We start from the raw sequence: 23,931 nt of genomic DNA on the forward strand, positions 1-23,931 counted from the left end.
AGAAAGCAAAGGCCAGACATCCACATGTGGGGACACTGCAGAAGGATCCGTGCGCCTGCGCTGAGTGTGCCCCTGGGTGTTTAACCGTGACTTATCACCACGGAAAGGACGAGAGCGGTCTCACTCCTCTGCTTGTGTGCTGAGATCATAACTTCTCCCTCCCCAGAGATCAGAACAACTCTGCCTTAAAAACGGATTTCTCAGAGCCTGTAAGATGGGGGAGATAAGAAGTCCTATTGCACAGATAAGGGAGATGAAAGCACAGGATCCAGCTGAGGGCACGGAAGAAGAAAGCAGGAGAGGAGGTTTCATCTCTTCTTTTACCCCTTACAGGTAACATATTTTAAGGTTACTAAAGCTGTAACTTGCTAAATGAAAAGACCAGCAAACAGCGCAGCCTCATACAGACAACAGGGACATGCGGTTAATGTATAATACCTTGGGTTCTACCACGGGGGAGGGCTGGTTCCCACCGACACACTAGGGGACGGCAAGGAGCATTTCAGTTATGTGGAGAGAAAGAGACCCGCGTTAGTCATGGCAGCAACTCAGGGCCACCCGCTGGCCTGGATCTGCAAGGTTCACCCCTCGCTCCCTCCCCATCTCTATGTCAGATCAACACAATCGGTGGAGGGAACACAGGTCACTGTCTAACGGCCTGGACAGACCGCAGGGAGCCTGAGGCACGTGATGGAACAAAGCCACTGCAGGCTCCTGCCTTCCTGGTTTCCCACTGTATCACCAGGGAGCCTGGCCCACTGCTGGACCCCAAGGGATCTACGCAGTAAGGTCACTGGGGTGCTCTACAGGGCAGCACCCCTGTGTATCCAACGACCTCGCTGCCCAAGAATCTGTGACCCTCCTCTCCAGCACAGGGGCACCCACGTGGTCAAGGGCTAGCCCCATATAAGGAACCACAAAGCCCTCCTCCTGTCTTTTTAGACTCTTTAAGAAGCTTCCTCTCCAATCTTCTACTTTTTTCCATAACCCACTCCCAGGGGCATCTTTATCCACATTATATCCTCATTCAAAACCTCTGCAACATTCTAAGTGCCCTGGGGAAATAGGGCCAGGATTTAAGAACTCTGGCTCCATCTGACTCCCGCTTCTGACCTTACCGCCTCCTGCTCCCCAAACCATTTCTCCAAACCTACCCATGCCCACCTCAACATCTTTTCTCATCAACTCCAGGCAGTGTGTTCTGACTCACCGTGCCTCTAGGATGCCTTGGGCCATAGCTGACCAGTTTTCTCAAAATGTTCATAAAATTCCTACCTCCTCAACAACTTGATAAAAGCCTGCATGAGGTAGGGACAGCGCCTGGCCTGCATGTCCCGGCACTGTGCTGACCTCAAAGAAATAACTCAGTCATATTTATGGATAGACTGACGGACTGACCTTGTCCACAGATTCACTTCTCAAGTCTTCGAGACTACAGGAGAGTTTTTTCTGAGTCCTGGAAAAACACAAAAGAAAATAAAAAAGGAAACAGTTACTGGAGGAGGAGGAACGTAGTATCATTCGTACAGAGGATATTTCAACATTTAACTGGTATTCCATCCTGGGCTCAGAGTCAAGGTCAGGAAAAAACTCAACACCCTCTCATCATAACTGTTACATGTAAGATGAGTCTGGCCCACTCTGGGGATGGTCTGGTCTGACCATGTGTTGGTAATGCATGAGAGCATCACTGAAATCCAAATCAAAAGTCCTTGACAGTCCTCAAAAACCAAGAATACACAATTCAGTGGCATCAGTGGGCACTGGCTATTGTGTGGTCATAAGAGAAAGCCAATGTCTGTGGAGTCAAAAGAGAGGAAAAGGGGCCAATACTGCCTGGTCTGTGAGTGTGAGAGAAATCCAGGGAGGGAGGCCGTGCCACCTTCGAGTGGAGATGAGCACGTCGGCCACAGCTCAAAGCATCACCTGCTGGGATCCTCTGTCCCTCTGCTCCAACTCTGTGAGCCCTGAGCAGTCTGCTTAGAGGAATCAGCTTTCTCGGGCACTATTTTGCAGAGAAGGGAACCAATTGGATAGAGAAGCGGCACCACCACCCATGGTCACAAGGGTTACCTGTGACAAGTCTCCTTGGCAGTGATATTTCTCAGTTCATATGAATAAATCAGCATCTGTTGCTACATTAGTCTCTTATGAGTCTAGTCAGTGCGAGTCACTCAATGTTGACTTCATTCTGAGTGAACTCATCAAGCAAATTTCTTATTCTGCAAAACTAAGAATTGGCCAGTCACCATCCGTGGCATGACTGCTTTCCTCTGAGGCTAAAAGCTCAGTAACAATGGCTTTATGGAAAATGGGGGGTTCTGAGTGCCTAGGCTCTGGAGACTCAGTGCCCTTCTGGGGAAACTCCTGTCACTTGGCTGAAAGACAGCTTGCCCTTGGCAGTGGAGCTCCAGATCCCTGTTCCTTGGAAACGTGTTCTAAAGAGCTGGCATCAGTAACTAGAAGTAGGTTGATTTTCGAAGGTATCAGTCAGGAGGCAGTTGGTGACCACATAGGCCAGCCCACAATAAGCTCATTGCTATCTGAAGCTTCCTCAAAGCAACTGGACCAACCTCCCTGTGAGGAGAAAAGGCCCTCCCTGGAGAGAGAGTGGACTGTTGTCACAGGGCTGGCCTCCCTCTGAGAGCAGGAAGGCCATGCCAGAGCGGCTGGCAGCAATGACAGGCTCAAGGCGCGGGGCACTCTCTGCTCTGAGGAGCCCCTGGGGGCACAGAGAAGATGCAGCCCCCTCCCCGAGGCCCCAGGCCCTGGCCAGAACTCCTCTCAGTGACAAGAACCCGGCCCCTCGGCCTGTGGGGAGGGAAGCCCTTCTGCAGCAGGGGACATGGGCATGGTCATGACTGCACCACTGTTTTAGCCCTGCTGTGACCACTGCTGGGCCTGGAGTGCTGCCCTGACTATGGGAGGGCAGGTGGGCCCAGGACAGGGTGGCTGTGATCACCGCCTCATCTGGAGCCCTGAGAGGGGCCTGAGAGCACAGCAGCTTCACGGAAACGCTTGGGCCTCCTACCTGGTTTCCAGTGATTTCTGCGGTAGTGGGGGTGGCCCCGCTGTGGGAGGGCTGCCTCTTGGAGACACCTGCATGGGAACCAGAGTCACTGGAAAGAACAGTCGCTGCCTGGAGACCGGCCTCCATCCTTTCCCCTTGTTTGGACAATTCCTCCTGGGGAGGCACGTCTCCCGCCCTGGGTATAGCCACGGGGGGTACAGCAACACTGGTGCCTTGCTTTTTTAAGATGCCAACAAGCAAGATATATTGAAAGCCATGGCCAACTTGCCTCTCCTTCTAGGGCCCAAGCTCACATCCTTGCAGTAGAGTCCTGACCAGTTAGTCCTGACACCCGAATCCCTGCGCCCTGTCCTCTTTGAGCTTGGTTCTGAGCTTTTCCTTTCATTCAGTGAGCCACTGTGCACCTTGTTGTAACTTAGCCAGAGTGGATTTCTGCTTGCAATGAGCAACACTGTAATTCATACAGTCAATCAACAAACAGGAGCAGCATCCACTGCCTGACAGGCCATCAGGGAGGTGGGTAAGTTAATTAGGATGAAAGATCAATGCAACACTCCTATAATATATTAATAGTATGGGAACGGAAGGGACCCTTCTCATTGGTGGGAAGGTCAGGGAGGCTTCAGAGGGGAGAAACTTAAGCTGAATCTTGAGAGATGAGAATGGGCTTAGCAAGGTCAGAAAAGCAAGGGTCTCACAGGTGGAATGAACGCAAGCTAATGGTGGTAGACAAGGACGCAATTTAATGTCTTCACTGACTTAATGGCTGTCTTCTTTAGAGCCTGGTATCTTCCTGGTCTATTTAGAAAGAACTCTGGCATTATAGTATGTAGTGTTGTTAAAAGCCTGGGCTTTTGGGTTCAAGTCTAAGTTCTGCTACCCACTTGCTATGTGACCTAGAGCAGATTACTTACCCTCTCTGAGCCTCAGCTATGGCACAATAAAAGAAGAATCTTTTACGGGGTGTCATGAGGCATAAATGAGGTGAGTCATGTACAGTGCTAATCACACCGGTACTGGATATCAGTTACTGCCACCATTGCCAGCAATCTGGGGTGCTTGCTCTGACTACCTAACTGGGCCACCAGGTGACACATTTGCCCCTCCCTTAATTAAAAGGGTTTAGCTGGACTAAGCCTCCTCAGTGTGACTGTTCTGGAGTTTTAAGAACCTTTTAAATTCTGGGCTGAAGTCCCTCCTCCATCTGAGATCTGTAACTACAAGTTTATTTGCCCAGTGTATCTAGACTAAGTCCAGAGGCAGCCATAGAACTGGACCAAATTGTAAACAAGAGAAAAGGAAATCTGCATGCTGGCTACAGGGAAGAGAGGTTGTCTATGAAACAGGAATCTATCACTTCAAAAGTTCATTATCCCTCCAAATGTGCAAGATGCATTCATTAAGAAATATTTGTTGAATACAACTGGGTATCAGGCATCACTGCAGATCCTGGAGAGGCAGTGGTAAATAAAAATACCCCTTTGGTCTATGCTCAAATTCCAGAGAGTAAAGGCAAAAATAAACAAGGAAACCAATTGAAAAAGAAAAGTTGGGGCTTCCCTGGTGGCTCAGTGGTAAAGAATCTACCTGTCAATGCAGAAGACATGGGTTCTATCCCTGGTCTGGGAAGACTGCACATGCCACGGAGCCACGAAGCCTGTGCACCACAACTACTGAGCCTGTGCTCTCGAGCCCGGGAACCGCAACTACTGAAGCCCATGCGCTCTAGAGCCTGTGCCCCGCGACAAGAGAAGTCCGCACCCCACAGCTAGAGAGCAGCCCACGCTGGCTGCAACTAGAGAAAAGCCCTCACAGCAACCAAGACCCAGCATGGCCAAAACAAAGCTTAGAAAAGAGAAAATTCCCATCCTCAGAAGTCTAGTATCCACTCTGCTGTTCTCCCCAACAGGAACACAGGCCTATGCCCTGGCTCCTTCCACCCTCAGTGTCTCCCCAAAGCCTCTGCGGTGACTCCACTGGTTTAATTTTTTTACCTGTCAAGATTTATACCTGGCAGGTTCCTGATCCTCCCCCAGGTTCAGGGCAAGCTCCCAGGGCCTGCTGAAACCCCACATCATTAATGGAAACACAGTACCTCTGATTTAAATAGGTCTTCGGGGCCTTTATTCGCAGTGTTCCAGTTCCTGAAACCTCCCTCCAGGTCTTCCTCATTGATGGAGAGAGTTCTTTCTGAAGGCCCTGGAAGCATTAATGCAGATCATTACCACGACATGGCTTGTTTAGAAACCTATAATTGTACCACAAAATTCTAACACAGTCTCTCCTTCATTAAGAGGGATAAAGAAAAACATTAAGGGACATTAAAAGTGTGATTCAGAATATTCATTGGAGCATCTAAGCAAGGGCTTCCAGGAGGCCGTTTCAAGGTCAAAGCTCAAGCTGGGGGAACCAAGAGAAGTCCCCACCCCCCAATTATTCCTCTCCAACCTTCTCATTCCTTGGCCACAGGCATTCAGGCCCTCACCTAACCCAAGTTCCAGAAGGATTAGAGGAAATTAGCCTGTGACATGCGTGCAGGGCTGGCAGTGGCCCTGGGTGACAACCGGCAGCCACAACCCAAACTAGGGGTTGGCTCTTCCCCAAGAGGCAGCAGCAGCTCAGCCCGAATGAGAGGTTCCTGAGCACCCTCATAGCAGCCCTCTCCTGTGAAACAGCTGCTTTCTCGGGATCTGTAATGGGAGCCCGGGTCAACAGCGTGACCAAAAAGGCAGCCATCGGGCATCTGCCCCAGGGTGCCCACACAACACGGATGCTGCCTGGGCAGCAAGTATGAAACACAAACAGCTCTCCCTGCCCTGTGACTTCCTATGGGAACCCGAGCACCCAGAAACTCAAAGAAGGCTCCCCGAGTGTCCTGGCCACTGCTAGGGATGCTTTTAGACTCTCCAGGAGGTGGATAGGCTCTAATTCCCAGTGAGGGTACTAAATTGCCTTCGGATCCAGGTTTGGCTACACTCACTGCCTCTAAGAAGTATGCCAGGCAGATGCACAGATCTCCTGAGGGTGGGGATTCCCAGTGGTTCAAGTTGAAGGCTTTCTTCTCTTGATGGTCTGGAAAGTTTAGTCCCTGGAAGTACTGAACTGTCTGCCATTTGACAAAATTTCTGGAAATCAAGAGCTGCCAGTTTCCCACCATCCAGGGCAGTCTAACCAGCTCCATCTTCCTGCAGAGCATTTTTGCAAATGAAAATGAAGACTCTTCTGGCAGGACTGCCCGGCATTTAACACAGTGGAGATGGAATACCTTGGGGAGAAGATGATAAGCTCCCTGCTGCTCTTACCTTGGGTTGCCATCACGATCTCATTCACCCTTCGGTACTGGTTGAACAGCCCCGTAAGCTCCTCTATCCGACGGTCCTGTCACAGGGCAAAACAGATTACCATGTCAACAGCAACACTGGCACCTGAGGCGATTTCATGTGGGGCCCAGGCTACGTTCTGCGCACACAGAAAGGAAAAGCTGGGTGGAACCTCTAGAACACCTCAAAGGGAGACAGAGTGCCCAGGCCCTGGGTTCTCAGTGGTCTGCCTCCTTGGCCGTCGTAAACACTCCTGCTCTCCCTGAAGGCTATGAGTCCAATCTCTACTTATAAAACAACCCCCATTTGACACAGCCTTCGAACGTCTCAAACGTTTCCTGAAGCAAGAAACTGTCTCCCTACCCCCCTGATGTAGCCACTGAAACCTGCCTCCTGACCCAAGTACTGTCCTCTTTGCCGTTGCTTAGTCGCTCGGTCATGTCTGACTCTTTGCGACCCGATGGGCTGTAGCCCTGCCAGGCTCCTTCTGTCCATGGGATTGCCCAGGAAGAATACTAGAGTCAGTTGCCATTTCCTTCTCTAGCGTATCTTTCCAACTCAGGGACTGAACCTGTGCCTCCTGCTTGGCAGGTGACATTCTTTACCACTGAGCCACATGGGAAGCCCATTGTCCTCTGAAGCTACATGTCAAAAAAAAAAAAAAAAGACTAAAATAAAGCTGTCATATTTATCTCAATACCTAAGGAGTCTGAGGTTCCTTACATAACAGAGGAAATTTCCGGAGGGGATCAATTCTTCCCCAGCAAAGGCTGGGGACTTGGGACGACACACGAATTTCAGAGTTAGATAAACGTGGGTATGACCTTGGCTCCGCTATCTGCTGTTACCTGACCATTGGGCAACACTACTCAAGCACTTTGAATCTCGGTTTCCTGGTCTGTAAAATGCAGGGCTGTGATCCTTAGAGCTGACCTTTGTGCCAGATAGGTGCTCTGTAGTATGGAGGTGGCTATGTTACGATTGTACAGGGATTCAACGTGAAGAACAAAGAAGGCTGATGGGTCTGTCCCAGTTTTATGAAGGGTCCATCACCAGATCATGAACATGGGGGATTGATTGGTGGATGGCTCTAAAGTTTTGTTAGGAGTCTGAGCAACAGCTATGACATAGGCAGTAACCCTAGTGTATTTTTTTTCCCCCAAACCAGCCTGAACAGACATGGCTTTACTCTGCCTTTGAGAGATTCCATTTAGGCAAAATTCCCAGGCATCAAAATCAAAAGCAGGTAACTGAGCTGAGTCTCCAGGAAGCAGAGGTGGATCTCCTGACACTTCCCTGAGTCAGTGTCCTGATGGGCACAGCCCTGCCCAAAGTATCAGAGACCAGAAGGGAGCAAACAGAACCAGGAAGGTCTGCAGGGAAAGGACAGGGCGGCTCAGTGGCCATCTTACCTTGTCTTCATTGGCAACAAGCAAAGTTTCCATCCCCATTTTCAGACGTTGAATTTCTTGGTCTAAAAGAATTTAAGTGTAGGAAGAATTATTTACATAAAATGCAGACAACTAGTTCAACCTGCTAAGATGCTACAACTTTCTGTGTGAATAAATTATACATCACTCCTTACTTCTTCAAAGAGCCCAGGATGGTGTCTGGCACACAGTCAGTCTCATTAAATATTTATTGGATAATTCAACAAATTAACCTGGTATTTTGTCTTTTCTTTATAGACACTTTTTTTGGGGGGAACAAAATGTCATTTACTCAAGGGTGTCGTAGAAGAACCCCCAAACTTTCTACAATTGATATCCCAGAAGAAAATTGACATTTATTCTTTATAACTTGAGTAAGCAGGTACTTGGGCTGCTAACTAGTTTCAGAGAGAATCAAAAATCACACAGTCCCATGGATTACACCAGAGGAGAATTTAAAATGGGAAGAAAGAGTCTCCAGCCAAAGAGAGACAGGGAAAGAATGATTATGTAAAAAGAGCCAGGTACCTGGCTCAATTAGGAAAGGCATAGTCAGAATTGACTAACAATGTTTAATTGGATCTATAAATATATTGAAACAAACTCTACAGTCAAGGAAAACAGTCTTAGTTCATCATAAACCTACAGAATTTCCCTATGGGCCCAGGGGTCTTTGTCAGTCTGTGGTAGATGACAGTTGTCCTTCTCCCACTCTGGACCCAACAGAGACTCTTTGGAATTCTTCACAAACTAGTCTGGAGAGCCAGGTCAAAGGACAAGGCCTAAATGGGCTGGGAGTCATTCCGCCAAACAGGTGGAGGTCTAGGAATTAGCTATTTCAAATCCTGAAAGATGATGCTGTGAAAGTGCTGCACTCAATATGCCAGCACATTTGGGAAACTCAGCAGTGGCCACAGGACTGGAAAAGGTCAGTTTTCATTCCAATCCCAAAGAAAGGCAATGCCAAAGAATGCTCAAACTACCACACAATTGCACTCATCTCACACGCTAGTAAAGTAATACTCAAAATTCTCCAAGCCAGGCTTCAGCAATACATGAACCGTGAACTTCCAGATATTCAAGCTGGATTTAGAACAGGCAGAGGAATCAGAGATCAAACTGCCAACATCCACTGGATCATCAAAAAAGCAAGAGAGTTCCAGAAAAACATCTATTTCTGCTTTACTGACTATGCCAAAGCCTTTGACTGTGTGGATCCCAATAAACCGTGGAAAATTCTGAAAGAGATGGGAATACCAGACCACCTGACCTGCCTCTTGAGAAATCTGTATGCAGGTCAGGAAGCAACAGTTAGAACTGGACATGGAACAACAGACTGGTTCCAAATAGGAAAAGGAGTACATCAAGGCTGTATATTGTCACCCTGCCTATTTAACTTCTATGCAGAGTACATCATGAGAAACGCTGGGCTGGAAGAAGCACAAGCTGGAATCAAGATTGCCAGGAGAAATATCAATAACCTCAGATATGCAGATGACACCACCCTTATGGCAGAAAGTGAAGAGGAACTCAAAAGCCTCTTGAGCAAAGTGGAAGAGGAGAGTGAAAAAGTTGGCTTAAAGCTCCACATTCAGAAAACAAAGATCATAGCATCTGGTTCCATCACTTCATGGGAAATAAATGGGGAAACAGTGGCAGACTTTATTTTTTGGGTCTCCAAAATCACTGCAGATGGTGACTGCAGCCATGAAATTAAAAGACACTTATTCCTTGGAAGGAAAGTTATGACCAACCTAGAGAGCATATTAAAAAGCAGAGACATTACTTTGCCAACAAAGATCTGTCTAGTCAAGGCTATGGTTTTTCCAGTGGTCATGTATGGATGCGAGAGTTGGACTGTGAAGAAAGCTGAGCGCTGAAGAATTGATGCTTTTGAACTGTGGTGTTGGAGAAGACTCTTGAGAGTCCCTTGGACTGCAAGGAGATCCAACCAGTCCATTCTAAAGATCAGTCCTGGGTGTTCATTGGAAGGACTGATGCTAAAGCTGAAAGTCCAGTACTTTGGCCACCTCATGCGAATAGCTGACTCATTGGAAAAGACTCTGATGCTGGGAAGGATTAGGGGCAGGAGGAGAAGGGGAGACAACAGAGCATGAGATGGCTGGATGGCATCACCAACTCGATGGACATGAGTTTGAGTAAACTCCAGGAGTTGGTGATGGACAGGGAGCCCTGGCGTGCTGCGATTCATGGGGTCGCAAAGAGTGGGACATGACTGAGTGACTGAACCGAACTGAGGAATTAGCACATAGTTTTTCCAAAACAAAGCCCCATACCCATCCCAAACTGGATCCTACAGAGAATAAGTATGTCAGTGTAAGTAAACTTCAGGAGACAAGGGGACAAAAGCACGAATGGGCACCCCATCTCCTCTGGCTGCCTGCTACAGCCAACAAGAGCAGGAAGAATGGATTGACAGACTTTGTGTAAATAGACGTAGGGATTCATTTTTCAGAGGAAGGTATAGAGTGCTGCTTGGTGTCTTAGGCTCTTGGTGGTTTGTGGAGTGAAGGGTGGTAAGCTCCAGATGAAGACTGCAAATCTTGATGCTTTGGGCAGGGCCTAACCGGAACAAGGCTCTAAAGATCAGCTCCAAGAGGTACCCGAGGCAGGCCCTGGAAAGTGTGGTCTGTGGGGAGGCACAGGGTGCAGGGGGAAACCTGCCTGACCTGAAATCATGGCCTGGGGAGTTCTCTATCCAAATTTAGCATCATAGATAGTCTAGAGTATCTTAGGGGTCTGCATCCTCCACATTAGACCATGGGAGATAGATGATACACTCAATGGCTGGTGAAAACACTGAGAAAGGCTGGTGGAGGGATGAGCATATGTGTCACTATTTCCTTCTCCAGCCTAAGCCACTGTTTCAGGGCTGCATGGCTGCCCACCCCTGCCAGGGATCCAAGCTAAGTGGTGTTGAGGCCCGGAGGAGACTTAGTAGTGGAGCCAGTTCACAGGGCCACATGACCTTCTCCAGCAACACTCTGAAGCTTGAGGGCAAGAGGAGAAGGTGGAAGGTGTGTGATCATTTTGTATGTAAGGCAAACAACTGCAAATATTAAATACACATTAATAAGAATATTTGAGGATTTAGCCTCTATTTTTAATCAGCAAGACTTGAACTCCCTAGGGACCATTCACTATCCTTTCATTTATTCAAAAAATATTCCTTGGCAGCTATGGGCTGAATGCTGTGTGAGGCTCTGTGGATATGCTCTCAGGTAAGACAGTCACAGTCCCTGCCACCAAGGAAGGATGACAGTCTATTCAAAGGGACTTTAAAAAACACAGCACTGGTTATAGTAAATGCTATGAGAGAAACAACAGGAATGATGATTCTGAGAAAAGTAGGGGCACCTAGTTGAGGTAGGATGGCCAGGTTAGGTCTTTCCGAGAGCTCACACTTAAGTTGAGATCCAAAGGACGAGAAATGATGGATTTGTTTTGTCACTCTGGCCCTTGAGTGTGTATCAGGCGGGGAACCATTCCATGACCAAATGAATCGCTAAAGCCTCTTCTGTGGCGATGACACAAAGACAAGTCCTTGCACTGAAGGGGAAGAGTAAACGCTCCAGAGGCAGAGGCCCAGAGAGCTCCAGTGGTGACGGCACATCTGAGGAAAGCCTCCAGAGGTGAGGCCTCGAACAGGGAAGAGTTCACGGCCATGGCTCAACAAGAGAGCTGGGCTTTACAGACCCATGCGTGCACACACGAACACACACACATGTATGTGCACACCGCATGCCTCCTCACACAGCTGTTCACATACCCAGAGACTCACAAGCCCACTTATAAGAGAGAACCCAGGCCGAGGGGCGACTGCACTCTGTCACGGCCGAGCCAGTTACCTTTTTCTGCGTGGTCACCGTGCAGAGCTGCTGACCTGGAGAGCTGGCTGTGCAGACGCTCAATTTCTGCATCCTTCAGGGCCACCTGCTCTTGCAGCTGGGCTACCTCAGCCTGGAAGAGAAAAAGGCATCCAACCAGCTCAGAGGGACCACCAGACCATAAGAAAGCAATTCCAGTCAGAGTCCAGAGCCCACGGGTCGTAGGACCCGTTAGGAAGTTAACAGGTCAGAGCAAAGTAGGAAGAGGCGAGCAGTGAGAGGTGTTTACCGCCCTCCCCACAAGGTGGCGCTCTGGGGAATAAACATGCTCTTCCTGGCCATTCTGGACACTGGCCCTCCCCTCTCCACTTCCCCACCCTGCTCTGACCATCCTAGCTGCTCTTTTCTCCTGCTTCTTCCTCCCTGACTGGACTGAACTCTTTCCCTCCCCTGCCTTCTGTAGTCCACACACCACTGAGGCCTGAGGAGGTGCGAGCGTGTGTAATTGGAGGGCTGCCCTTGGTCCAAAGATGAATTCTCTTTCTGGACATGGTCTTCTTCCTCCCAAGATACTCCTGCGACAGCATGTATGTACACCACTGTAATAAGTACGTGCATCTTTCATTTTTCCACCCCATACAGGAAATACAGTGGAAAGCAAATCACCACAAGTAGATAATGCGTGAGCCGAGTTCCCTCCCTCAAACTCTCCCACCCTGAATGCACAGTCACTGCCTCAGCCCAACCTCAGGCACCGATGCTCCTTTCCTCAAATGTAATTACATACAAGCACTCAGGTATGCTGAGTGGACATACTTGTGTAAATCAAGCATGTGAGTACAACACAGGTGTGCACACATTCATATAGGCAGCTGCAGTGGGTGGTACCCAAATGTCTACCGAGTACAGCAGATTAAATTTCACACATAATAGGAGTGAGGTTGTTCCTGGGGCTTCCCAAGTGGCTCAGTGGGTAAAGAATCCGCCTGCAATGCAGGAGACGCAGGCAGACACGGGTTCAGTCCCCAGGTCAAGGAGATCCCCTGGAGGAGGACATGGCAACCCACTCCAATAATCTTGCCTGGAGAATCCCATGGACAGAGGAGCCTAGCAGTCTGCAGTCCATGGGGTCACAAAGAGTCGAATATGACCGAGCATGCAGGCACACATGAGGTTGTCCCTGCCTTTCATACTCATAAGAAAATCAGAACTGGGTGGGTGCCATCCTAAGAGATACACTGGCTTTGGAGTCAAACAAACTTGGATTCTCTCATTTCCTAGTTGGGTAAGTGGTTTAGCTTTTCTGAGTCTTGGTTCATCTACAAAGCCAGGAGCATAGCATTTAGCTCATGAGCTGTAGTGAGGAGTAAATATGATAGTAGTTACAAACAACTTAGCCTCATGCTCTGTAGGCAGTAAGGCCTCAATCAGTGCTACTTCTATTGTTGTTCTCATCCTATTCCTTCCCTTATGGATAGCTAGTTAGTTCTCTGAGCATCAAGCCAGACTAAGAAAGGGGGTGAGAACTGACTCCCAGCCAGACAACAGCACACACAGCAACAGCTTCTACTCTGAGCACCCCTCCCCCATGGTAGCCCAGTGGTGTCCCACCTTAATTCTGCAAGGTTATGGTATGGACTTGTCCTTTCATGAGGTCATCTTTGAACAACTCAAGTAACCAAATGAGCACTGGCCTGTTGGTGGCTCTTCCTGTGTTCAGTTTCAGGACACATGGATGGAGTGCACATTGCATTCTTCCATCAACCCTCACTCAATCCTCACAGGAAACCAAGGGATGAAGAACTATCCCTGTACATCACTGGGGAGAAAGCAGGAGCAGTGAAGGATTCGACTGAGGATAGACAGGTGAAGGCTGCTCTTATGGGGCTAGGGCACCCAGAGCCTTCCTCCAAGGGTCTGGACAAACCTTCCTTAATGTCCCCTAATTGGGACCAGGTAAAAACAAAGAGGTGGCAAGGAGTGGGTTTCCTTACCCGAAGTCCCTACAGAGCACTGTCCCTCTGCCTGGCTTCCACCCACAGAGTACGGAGAGCCGGGGCCAGATGTGCCAAACGGTTTGTGGAGACTTGCAGTTAGGTGGCAGCTTCTCACAGCTAACTCAGGGCCGTGGAGCCCATGGGCTTATAATTAATGGTGACAGTGGCTTCAGAAAACATTAGCATTGTCTGTGTGCATGCTGTCTCTCCAGTAGTGTCTGACTCTGTGCAACCCTATGGACTGCAGCCCACCAGGCTCCTCTGTCCATGGGATACTGCAGGCAAGAATACTGGAGTGGGTTGCCATGCCCTCCTCCAGGGGAATCTTCCTGACCCAGGGATTGAACCTGCATCTCTTATGTCTCCTGCATTGGCAAGTGAGTTCTTTATCACAAGCACCACCCGGGAAACCCCTTAGCCCTGAGACTCGATCCAAATGCCTCTCATTTCTATAGTGAAAAATTAAAGTATTAGCTCAGTCATGTCCAACTTTTTGTGACCCCATGGATTGTAGCCTGCCAGGTTCCTCTGTCCATGGAGTTCTCCAGGAAGAATACTGGAGTGAGTAGCCATTCTCTCCCTTCTCCAGGGGATCTTCCTGAACCAGGGATTGAGCCTGGGGTCTCCTGCATTGCAGGCAGATTCTTCACTGTCTCATTTCTATACGGGCCAGACTAATCTTGGAAGATAGTCTCTTAACGTTTCTTGCAACTTCTACACCCATTTCTCCCCTTCTTTGCAGATAGGGCGAAATCTAGTTTCTACTAGGAATCCGCATACCCAATTCTTGTCTGCAGGCCTCACAGTGGACACCAGTGACTTCCAGGGGCCGATCTATCAAGGCAGAACCCAGGCTCTTCTCTCTGAGGCCTGCATCTGGGTGAGGTCATTTATTTACAACTCTACAGATCAACTGGCTGGGTGCCCCTTCCTGTATGCCAATTTTCATAGAATAGGCCAGAAATGACAGGTGCTCTCTTATGCTCAGAGAGGTGTCTATTCCAAAGCTGGGAAGTCTACAACAGCGCAGAGGCCCTGCATCTGACCATCAGAAAAAGTATGGTACTTCCATGGCCACTGAGACTGGAGTTGTGTGGCAAGAGGTTTGGGACAAAGTCATGCAGACCGGTGCCAAGCAGAGACAGGGTGCTCCATCTCCCTTAATTAAACCCAGGGACCAGGCCCTATAGCCACTGCACTGCCACATTTAGGGACTGAGAAGCTTTGCACAGAAAACTAAAGAACTTCAACAAACAAGACAGGTTTCAATCGCAGGAAATTAGGATGATGGAATGACACAGACCCAGATCAAAACCTCACCTTGGCCATTCTGAGCCTGTTTCCTCAGCAGAAAAATGGAAGATAATAAATCAACCGACCTCGCTGGGTTACTTTATGGCCCAAATGAGAAAACGTGTGCAAAGGGCTTGACACATCCTGGCACAAGGAGGGGTTTCAGACCTGGTGGTTATTAAATAACCCTTAGTATCTCAAAGGTCTATGTGCCAAGGCAGAGCGCTTTGGTGATTTAAGACCTACTTGGTTTTGTAATAGAAGGCGGTGTGTATAACTTTAAAGGTTTCACCAAGACCGAACTTGCTTGAGTGGATCATGGTGATGGAAGGTTCCGAGATGTTAGAGAAACAGTGTTCCTAGAACTGGGGCCTGGGCCGCATAGAGCATACAAGGGGACACTTAGATAAAGACAGAGCAGTAAGTGAACAAGCAGATTCTCCAGCGCTGCTGCTGAATAGCTATAAGATCTGGGGAAAGTTACCTAACTGCTCTGTGCCTCAGCTTCCTCATCAATAAAGTAGTTAAGAAAATTATTTACATTTATATATACATCAACATCGCATTCAGAGTTTTTTTTTTAAACAATATGGTATAAAATTGTGAATAAATTATCAACACCAAAAATTAACAGAGAGACCCCCATCCTCCAAAAAAAGAGAAATGCCTGGAAAGAAATATTAATAGTGGTTATCTCCTGGGTGGTATACGAGTGATTTTTACTCCTTTAAATTTTTGTGATTTAAAACTTATATCTAATGATCATTATTGTTTTTATAATCACTTAAAGTTATAGAAAAATAAAGTATAAACTAGATGTTGGAAAAAAAAAAATTCTAAGATGAAAATGGGCTTCCCTGATAGCTAAGTTGGTAAAGAATCCTCCTGTAATGCAGGAGACCCCAGTTTGATTCCTGGGTTGGGAAGATCTGTTGGAGAAGGGATAGGCTCCCCACTCTAGTATTCTTGGACTTCCCTTGTGGTTCAGCTGGTAAAGAATCCACCCGCAGTGCGGGAGACCTGAGTTCGATACCTGGGTTGGGAAGATCCCCTGGAGAAGGGACAGGCTACCCTACCCATTTCCGTTATTCTGGCCTGGAGAATTCCATAGACTGTATAGCCCATGGGGTCGCCAAGAGTCGGACAGGACTGAGCGACTTTCGCTTAGCAATAAGATGAAAATGCCTACGGGACTACCTGGTGACGCCTGTGGGTGGCGCTGCAGAGCTCTTGGTGGAAAGGCAGGCGTGTGTGCACCCTAGGTAGCCCAGGCCAGTTCCTCAGGCAGGAAAAGTTGCTTCAGGTTTTAAGGTTTCCTTCCCTTAACCCCAGATCGTCCTTCCTCTGCTCCCAAGGAAGTCTAACTCTATTTTAATGTGAAATTTCCTATTGCTTAAGTGCAAGCTAATTTAAAGTTTTAAAATACAGTGTTCTGGCCAAGACAATAAATGTGTGGGTTGAATCCATTTCAACTAGTAGAGAAAATGAAAGAAGAAACAAAAGAGGGAAGGATAACACTTATTTTGCAAAAATAATATATCACTGGTATCCTTTAAACAGCAAGCTCCTCAGTTCAATAGAAATATGGTTTGGTTGGAAAAAAAAAAAAAAAGACAAGTACATATTTTTAGGAATTGCTAAAAATAAAGCATGCCTCTTTTTAGAAACTGATTACTACAGCAGAAGGACTGCTACATTTAAAACAATGCAGCCAAGATAATGTTGGCCTTCATCTAGCGCCTCAGCCTGGGGGTTGCTGTGGGACACAGAGACTGTGACTTCAGCAACTCAATCTCGGGGGCTTTCTCCAGGGGAAGAGCCCTCCTGGATTAGATCCATCTGCTCACACAATCTGCACACTGTTACCTATGCATACAATGGGGTCAATTCACATTTCTCAAGCTAAGGCTACTGCACACCCCAGGCTCAGACACAGACCCTCCCCACGGGGCTCAAAGCCTCTCCGTAAACAGCAGGACTGCCTCTTACCTTGGTGGCCTTCAGTTTCCATTCATACTGATTCCGTTCATTTTCCAACTCTTCCACCTTGATTTTGAGGTGCCGGAGCTCCTGAAGCAACTCCTAGACGAGTGAGCAAGACAGAGTTCTGATGGTTAAAGAGCAGGGTGTTGCCAGGATCTACAATCCTGCATAATAAGCACATGCACAGAGGATGACGCCAAGGCAGGAGCCACCACATCAGGCTCCGCACTGCGGCTGGCTCCAATCTTTAAAGATGGCCGGTCCTTGCTTCAGGAAGAGCTGTGTGCCTATTACAAAACAAAGGCCTGGAGTTTCAGACATAAGGAAGAGAACATTTTTTCTTTTAGAACCTGTTCCCCTCCACCTTTCTAGCATCTGCATTCCCTGTAGGGGGTACCCAAACCATGCACACACGTGTAAAGGACAGGAGAGGTAGGGTTTGGGAGCAAGAGAAACAGAGATGCAAAAAACAAACAAAAACAAGGCAGCTTCTTATAGACAAAGGGACAGGAAGCGTGCTAAGTGGGAGCATCTCTCTGCCTGGGGAGTTGAGGAGCCTAAAGGGAGGGTCAGGGAGGAAGTGACAAGCCAGGAGGATAGAAATCAAACACTGCAAGGTCAAATGCTCAAGTGTGAAATGTAAAGGCTGGCCTGGGTGTTCTAGCTCTGAGGAGGGAGTTGGCTTGAAGAAAGCAGGAAGAGGGGAGGCATCTAGGGAGAGGGCAGACAGGAAGCATGAAGGCAGACAGCCTGTTGGGCTGGAGCAGAGGATGGGCAGCCTTCAGTGGGAATAAGGTCAGGAGATAAGGTGGAACCTTACTGTAAAGGCTGTTGGATGAGAATATAAAGAATTCTGAAGCCATTCTTTAGATCGTATTATAGGAAGCCATTGAAGGTTGCTGAGTGGGAAGGTGACATTTAAACAACTTGCTGATGGTGGAGCTGGAAATCAGGCCTGTTATCTTCTGACCCCAGGGCCCCTGCTTTCTACAGTACCCCTTAGTACAGACACCACTGTCCCAAACCTAGGGTCCTTTAACAGACAAATGGTCCTGTTGACTGGTTTCATTCAGAAAAATTAGCATAAAAGTGATTACTTCCACAGACTTTCTGAACTCCAGACTCATGTAACTTTCCACTTAACATCTCCACATGGATGGCATCTGGGCCTCTTCCAACTGTCATGGCCCAAGCGGAACTCTCAGTTCCCGTTTTTAGATATCCTTGTCTCACTAAATGACATCTCCATCTTGTGTCAGAAACCCAGGATCCCTCCTTGGCATCTCTTTGGTCTTTCCCCCCAACATACGTAATCTACAGAGCCTTGTAAATTCTACCTTCAAGGAAACTGCCTGAGTCTCTTGTTTAACTCCAACCCCACTGTGGCTACTCTGATCCAGCAGTCAGTGCTGACAGCCTGGACAGTCTCTCTGCTGGCTGGTCCTCTGTCGTCTTGCCCTTCTTGAATCCACTGGCCCCACGGCATCCAGGGGAACAATATGATTGAAGCACAAGTCTGATCTTGGCCTTCCCTGCTCTTCAAAGATCATGAAATTTCACCCGTGACCAACACAGCTGGGCCTGACCCTGCGCCCTGACTCTTGTATTACTAGCTCTCCCCAGGTCTACTCCAGCCACACCCGTACTTGTTAGTTCCATCTGACTTGGGCCCTTGCACCTGCAGCTCCCTCAGTCTGGAGTTGTCTGCCAGGTTAATCCCTGCCCATCCTTCAGACTGCCTTGAGCAAAGCTATCCCAACCTCCACACTTCCTCAGATCTCCCTTCTATACTCTTGTGGTATCTGTATCATCTTTTACATCATTTGCAATTAAACATTTACCGGTGTGACTGCTAGTGGCTAGTTATCCTCCTATATTGTGAACTCCATGAGCTTTGCTAACCTCTGGCACATAGTCAAGTATGCATTATTTCTTGATGAATGAACACATGCAACTCAAGCCATCTATTAACTGGCCTGGAGCTCTTTGCATTCTGAGACAATCCACCGGAAAGTGACATCGCTTCCACTTGAACTGTGTAGGTTTTACTAAGATTTTTTTTTTAACTAAAATTTTTTTTTACTAAAAATCTTTACTAAGATTTTTTTTTATAAATGAGGTGAACATTTGTTGCTGCCCTTAAAAAAAAAAGTCTTCCAAGCTAAGATTATTGCCTCCTTGATCTGCAACATTAGACTTTAAGGCCTGTTGTGACTTGTAGCAGATCCAAGATCATTTTCTGAGTCTAGCTGTGCTTGAGGGGGATTCCAAGCCTGCTGATGGCAGAACCCAAAGTGTGCAGGTTACTGCTGAGGAGCAGCCATTATGGGGACACCGAGCAGGACCATCTCCAGGCTTGGGGACCTCTGGGGCCCAGCCTCTCCCTTCTCAGCTATTTGTTGCCCATCATGAGCTATTAGCACTGGTGCCCACTCTCATTTCTCTCACAAGCCTTTCTGGGGTGACCTGCTCTCCATGGGGCCAGCACCCTGTCAGAGCTCCCCTTTCCAAATCTGCACCTCATCTTGACTCTCATTTTCTTCCCCACCGAGCCCTGTCCTCTCATGCCCAAGTCAGAGTAGAGATTTTTCAACACGTCTCATAGTTGAATATAACATCACGGCAACTTCCTACAGACGTGGCTATCGTGACCTTGACCTTCCCGGTCCTCTTCAGTAGGGAGCATTGGAGGCACAGGATCATGGCTGTGCAGCTGCCATCACAAAACACTGGTGACACCAGTGTGAGGGGTCAAGTCTAGAATCCCAGTCAGATACACTCCACAGGCCCAGAGGTGGTGAGATCCCGCAAACGTGATCATGTGGGAGAATTTCCCCCAGAAACTGAGACGATGACAGTTGTCAAATATACGGAAACTCGTGTTCTATTTTCTCACTGGGGATAAATCCCTTTAAGTATAAACTTGAAAGGATTCTTTCATGATGCTATTTTTTTCTTAAAAAAAAAAAAAAAAGAAATCACATGAGACGAAACTTCATTTAATCTCCCAGCCCAGGAGGAAGAGCTGGTCAGACCTGGGACGGGAACTCCTGAAGCTTCCTTTTATACCAATGCCCCATCATTTGGGGCACCTGACACAGCTCACTCCCAGCCCTGAGGCAGATAAGTGCAGTCGCCGTCAGAGGGCTGGCCTCTCCTGCTCAGATGCTGCTGGGGGAGTGTCACAGAGCTCAGCTCACGTCCCCCAAGGGGAGTCCCAAGCTCTGCCCAGAGGTGACTGCAGATCCATGTTAAGCTAGCACACACGGTTCTGGTTAGGAGATACCCCGGTCCCTCCGCCATGAGACGCCCCACACACACATGCGCCCATATACTTAAGTGTGGTGCCTACAGGTGACCCCTCCCCGTGGGCACAGTCCTGGCCGCAGGGCTGGGGCCGGGCCGCACCGTTGCCGGCCGCCACCTCCTCAGAGTAGTCCCTACTGAGAGAGAGGCGCTCTTGCATCTGCCTGTGGATGTCCAGCTGCAGCCTACACATCTGCTCCTGCAGCTCACTGATCACATTCAGAACCGACTGTAGGAAGGAAGAGAGAGGAGAAAAAAGCACTCAGCGTCAGTCTGCACTCACACGCGGAACTCCCTGGGAAAGCAGAACAGAAGGACGGAAGTGTGCAGCGGGGCACCCGGGGGTCACTGTCCACGACCACCTGCTCTCTTCACAGGAACCAAAAGATGCAGTGTTTTCCCTCACCTGCCCCATCCGCAGGACTGTCTTGCAATTTGAACAACCCCCTCAGCAATGCCTTCGTGCCATACTGGGGGCCATCATTACCTGTCCAGGTCTGAGATGCAGAGTCCAGCAACAGCAGAGATGGGCATACATGTGGACACACCCCTTCTACACACACCAACTCCTTCCCTAAACATACCAACACCTGAGTACCAGGGACATACAGCACACAACATGTTCACAGGTCCCCAACCCTAAGCACTCCCTCACGCCCAACACCACACCTGACTCCTCTGAAGCCTCAAGAACATTTTGGCCTTTTATGTCAACTTCAGAAAAATACTGCAACTTTTAGAATTCATACCTACTTAGTTCTGAATCTCTTGGACTAGCAGCTCCACTGGGCTTTTCTTTATCTACTCCACAGACATTTAGTGCCATTCTTCAGGGACCCAAGGCCACAGTAAGCAGCGGCACTCATGGGTGAGTGAGGAGAAACACACAAATAAAAATCACAAATGGTTATAAGTGCTATGCCAGGAAGACGGCGGGGCTTTCAGAGAGTGGGGAGGGACTAATTCTGCCTGGGTCAGGTCAGAGATGGGACGAGTCTCAGTGATGTCAAGTAGGCACATTCTAGACCCCTCACCTGGGTGGGGGTAAAGGAGACGAGGAGTCAGGGACTGGGTGATATGGTAGATGACGGTACTGCTCACATCAACAAGATACCCGAGAGGCTGGGGAAGACTGTGGGCAGAGTGAAGGAGATGGCTGCCAATAGATCTAAACAGAGCCCAGGGTGGTCAGGGTGGCAGCCAATCACAGTGGTTAGCCCCTTTCTGCCCACCTTTACTGATGTTCTAAGCACCGTGCTGAGGGGTCTGCCCCCTGGTACCTGCCCAGGCATGCAACGTTTTCCATCCCCAGTAGAAATTGTGTTTTGTTTAAAAAGAAAAGCTCCTCCCTGCTAAACCTTGTTGGGTCCAGGTGGCAGCTTGGGGCTGAGAGGACACTGGGCTTAGGCCCTACGCCAGCCACTCCACTTGAACCTGGGGAGCTGAGCGGCAGGCATGGCTGTTGTAAGCGGGCCCCGGGCCTCCTGGCCACTCTGCCCTGGAGCCAGCTCACCTAACTCAGCCTGGAGATGGCCCCACCCTGTCTTCACCCAGAATCAGCGTCAGAAGGTGGGCCGCCCTTGACTCAGCTGACTTTGGTAAATAGCTTGCATGGTGCCTGGCACACGGGAGCCTTCAATAAATGGGAGTTCACTTTCCCCCAGTGCTTCTCCTTTTGCCACCACGTACTTGACCCGTAAGGAATGAAGGAGAGAAACTGGGAGAGCAATCAAAAACATCTCAAGGTCACAGGACATAGTGAAGACCTACGTGACATTGATCACTGACAACAAAAGCCCAGGCATGCTCCCCATACTGGTCACTCTTCCAGAGCCTTTAGTCTTTCCTAGTCACTGGCCCCGCCTGTCATCAGACCTGTTCTTCTCTCGCTTATGTAAGTTTCAAGAACTTTGCTGCCCTCACTCTTCTCTTGTTCCCTTCATTGGTATCTCTCTCAAGTGAGGGGTCTAGACCCACTGACCCTGATTTTCATCACCTCATCCCCACCTCCAGTCTCCAGGCAAATGAGCTGGAGCTCTGTCTCCACCACACAAGGGGTCAGTACCGGCCTCCTCGTCGGATCCACACATGTGTTCTCTGTCCTCAAGCTGTGTGGCTCCCTCTTTTTACTCCTTACCTTCAGCAACTCTGAACTACTCAGGTTCTTCTGGCCTCTCTTTTACTCTTTTTCTGCCAACCTATCCATCACTCCAGCCTGTGGGTCTTCATGAATCCCAATGTCAACTGACTCGTTTAGTTTTTATTTGGCTTCCTGTCATCACAACTTCAAGTCCTTCTATTTCAGCATCCAAATTATGGACTAAAAATGCTCACCAGGCAGGAGGACTAAGAGCAGATGACATGACCCTCTACAAAAAAATCTTCCTAGCAGGAATCTTACGGCACTGTTCATTATCATTTGGGTACCAATAAGATGCTTGCTCCTTGGAAGAAAAGTTATGACCAACCTAGACAGCTTATTAAAAAGCAGAGGCATTACTTTGCCAACAAAGCTCTGTCTAGTCAAAGCTATGGTTTCTCCAGTAGTCATGTATGGATGTGAGAGTTGGAAAGCTGAGCACCGAAGAATTGATGCTTTTGAACTGTGGTGTTGGAGAAGACTCTTGAGAGTCCCTTGGACAGCAAGGACACCCAACCAGTCCATCTTAAAGGACATAAGTACTGAATATTCATTGGAAAAACTGATGCTGAAGCTGAAGCTCCAATACTTTGACCACCTGATGTAAAGAACTGACTCATTTGAAAAGACCCCGATGCTGGGAAAGATTGAAAGTGGGAGAAGGGGACGAAAGAAGATGAGATGGTTGGATGGCATCACCAACTCAATGGACATGAGTTTGAGTGAACTCTGGGAGTTGGTGATGGACAGGGAGGCCTGGTGTGCTGTAGTCCATGGGGTCGCAAAGAGTCGAACACGACTGAGCAACTGAACTGGTGCCTATTTTGGCATTCATCCTAAATTCCTATATCTTATCCACAAGACGTATCCCAAGCAGTGTTTCCACATGTGATGCCTCACTAAAGTGGGGATTTTCCGGGCCTAATGCTGCAAGATGTACTCCTGGCGAAACCAGTGAGGCCCAACAGACATGACTCACTCTTAAGAGACACAGACCCCTACTTAGTCTTCTAGCTTCTCACAAACCATCACAGGGTTGACTTCAAACTCAGCAGAATGAATTTTGTAGAACCCTTCTTTCTTTGCCATTTTGAAAAAAAGAGGAGGAGTGAAAAATGGTTACTTCCAGTTTTTTTTTTAGCAACTCACTGATTTCTCAGATTCCTTAAAATTCACTCACAGCAAGCACTTGTGCACCTGTGAGAAGCATCAGCGGAACCAAGCCCATTCTTTCTTTGACCTTCTCGCTGAGCGTGTGACTTTAAAGGGAAACCTCCCTATTGCCCTCAGCACTGGCCCTTTGAGTGGGGTTTGCCCTTCCGGATTACTGTTCATACAGGTGCACTTTCATTTGTCTTTTGACCTTTGGTACAAGCCCCTTTGAAAACTAGTTTCTCTCAAGGTATCTCTAAGCTTCTCCTTTTTATTGGTATTATTTGTGAGGTTACACAGTCAGAAATAATTATATTTCTAAGTAGTTCAATATTTTTGAGTCATCTCTTCTTTGTCTGAACTTTCAAAGGTAAGCTTTACCAAAGTCTACAGTGTATGGCAGTCTATGGTGAGTTTCCCCTCCTCCACTG

The 23,931-nt window shown here is 48.3% G+C and overlaps 1 protein-coding gene across 13 annotated transcripts in view; it reads right to left on the reverse strand.

Moving 5' to 3' along the window:
• The window catches only part of PPFIBP2 (PPFIA binding protein 2), a 156,035-nt gene that overhangs the window by 23,138 nt on the left and 108,966 nt on the right, over window positions 1–23,931 (reverse strand). For 7 of the 13 annotated variants that reach the window (XM_061380506.1, XM_061380504.1, XM_061380507.1 and 4 more), the window contains 9 exons: window positions 20,255–20,437; window positions 16,909–17,001; window positions 11,651–11,762; window positions 7,764–7,825; window positions 6,334–6,409; window positions 5,127–5,230; window positions 3,032–3,099; window positions 1,399–1,456; window positions 439–480 (listed from right to left, as the gene is read on the reverse strand). In XM_061380506.1, coding sequence (XP_061236490.1) covers window positions 439–480; window positions 1,399–1,456; window positions 3,032–3,099; window positions 5,127–5,230; window positions 6,334–6,409; window positions 7,764–7,825; window positions 11,651–11,762; window positions 16,909–17,001; window positions 20,255–20,437 — 798 coding nt within the window. The remainder of the gene's footprint in view (window positions 1–438; window positions 481–1,398; window positions 1,457–3,031; window positions 3,100–5,126; window positions 5,231–6,333; window positions 6,410–7,763; window positions 7,826–11,650; window positions 11,763–16,908; window positions 17,002–20,254; window positions 20,438–23,931) is intronic. The other 6 variants (XM_061380510.1, XM_061380511.1, XM_061380513.1 and 3 more) reach the window with 3 other exon arrangements.

The sequence above is a fragment of the Bos javanicus genome, chromosome 15 (assembly GCF_032452875.1).
Source record: "Bos javanicus breed banteng chromosome 15, ARS-OSU_banteng_1.0, whole genome shotgun sequence".
Taxonomy (NCBI): Eukaryota; Metazoa; Chordata; class Mammalia; order Artiodactyla; family Bovidae; genus Bos; species Bos javanicus.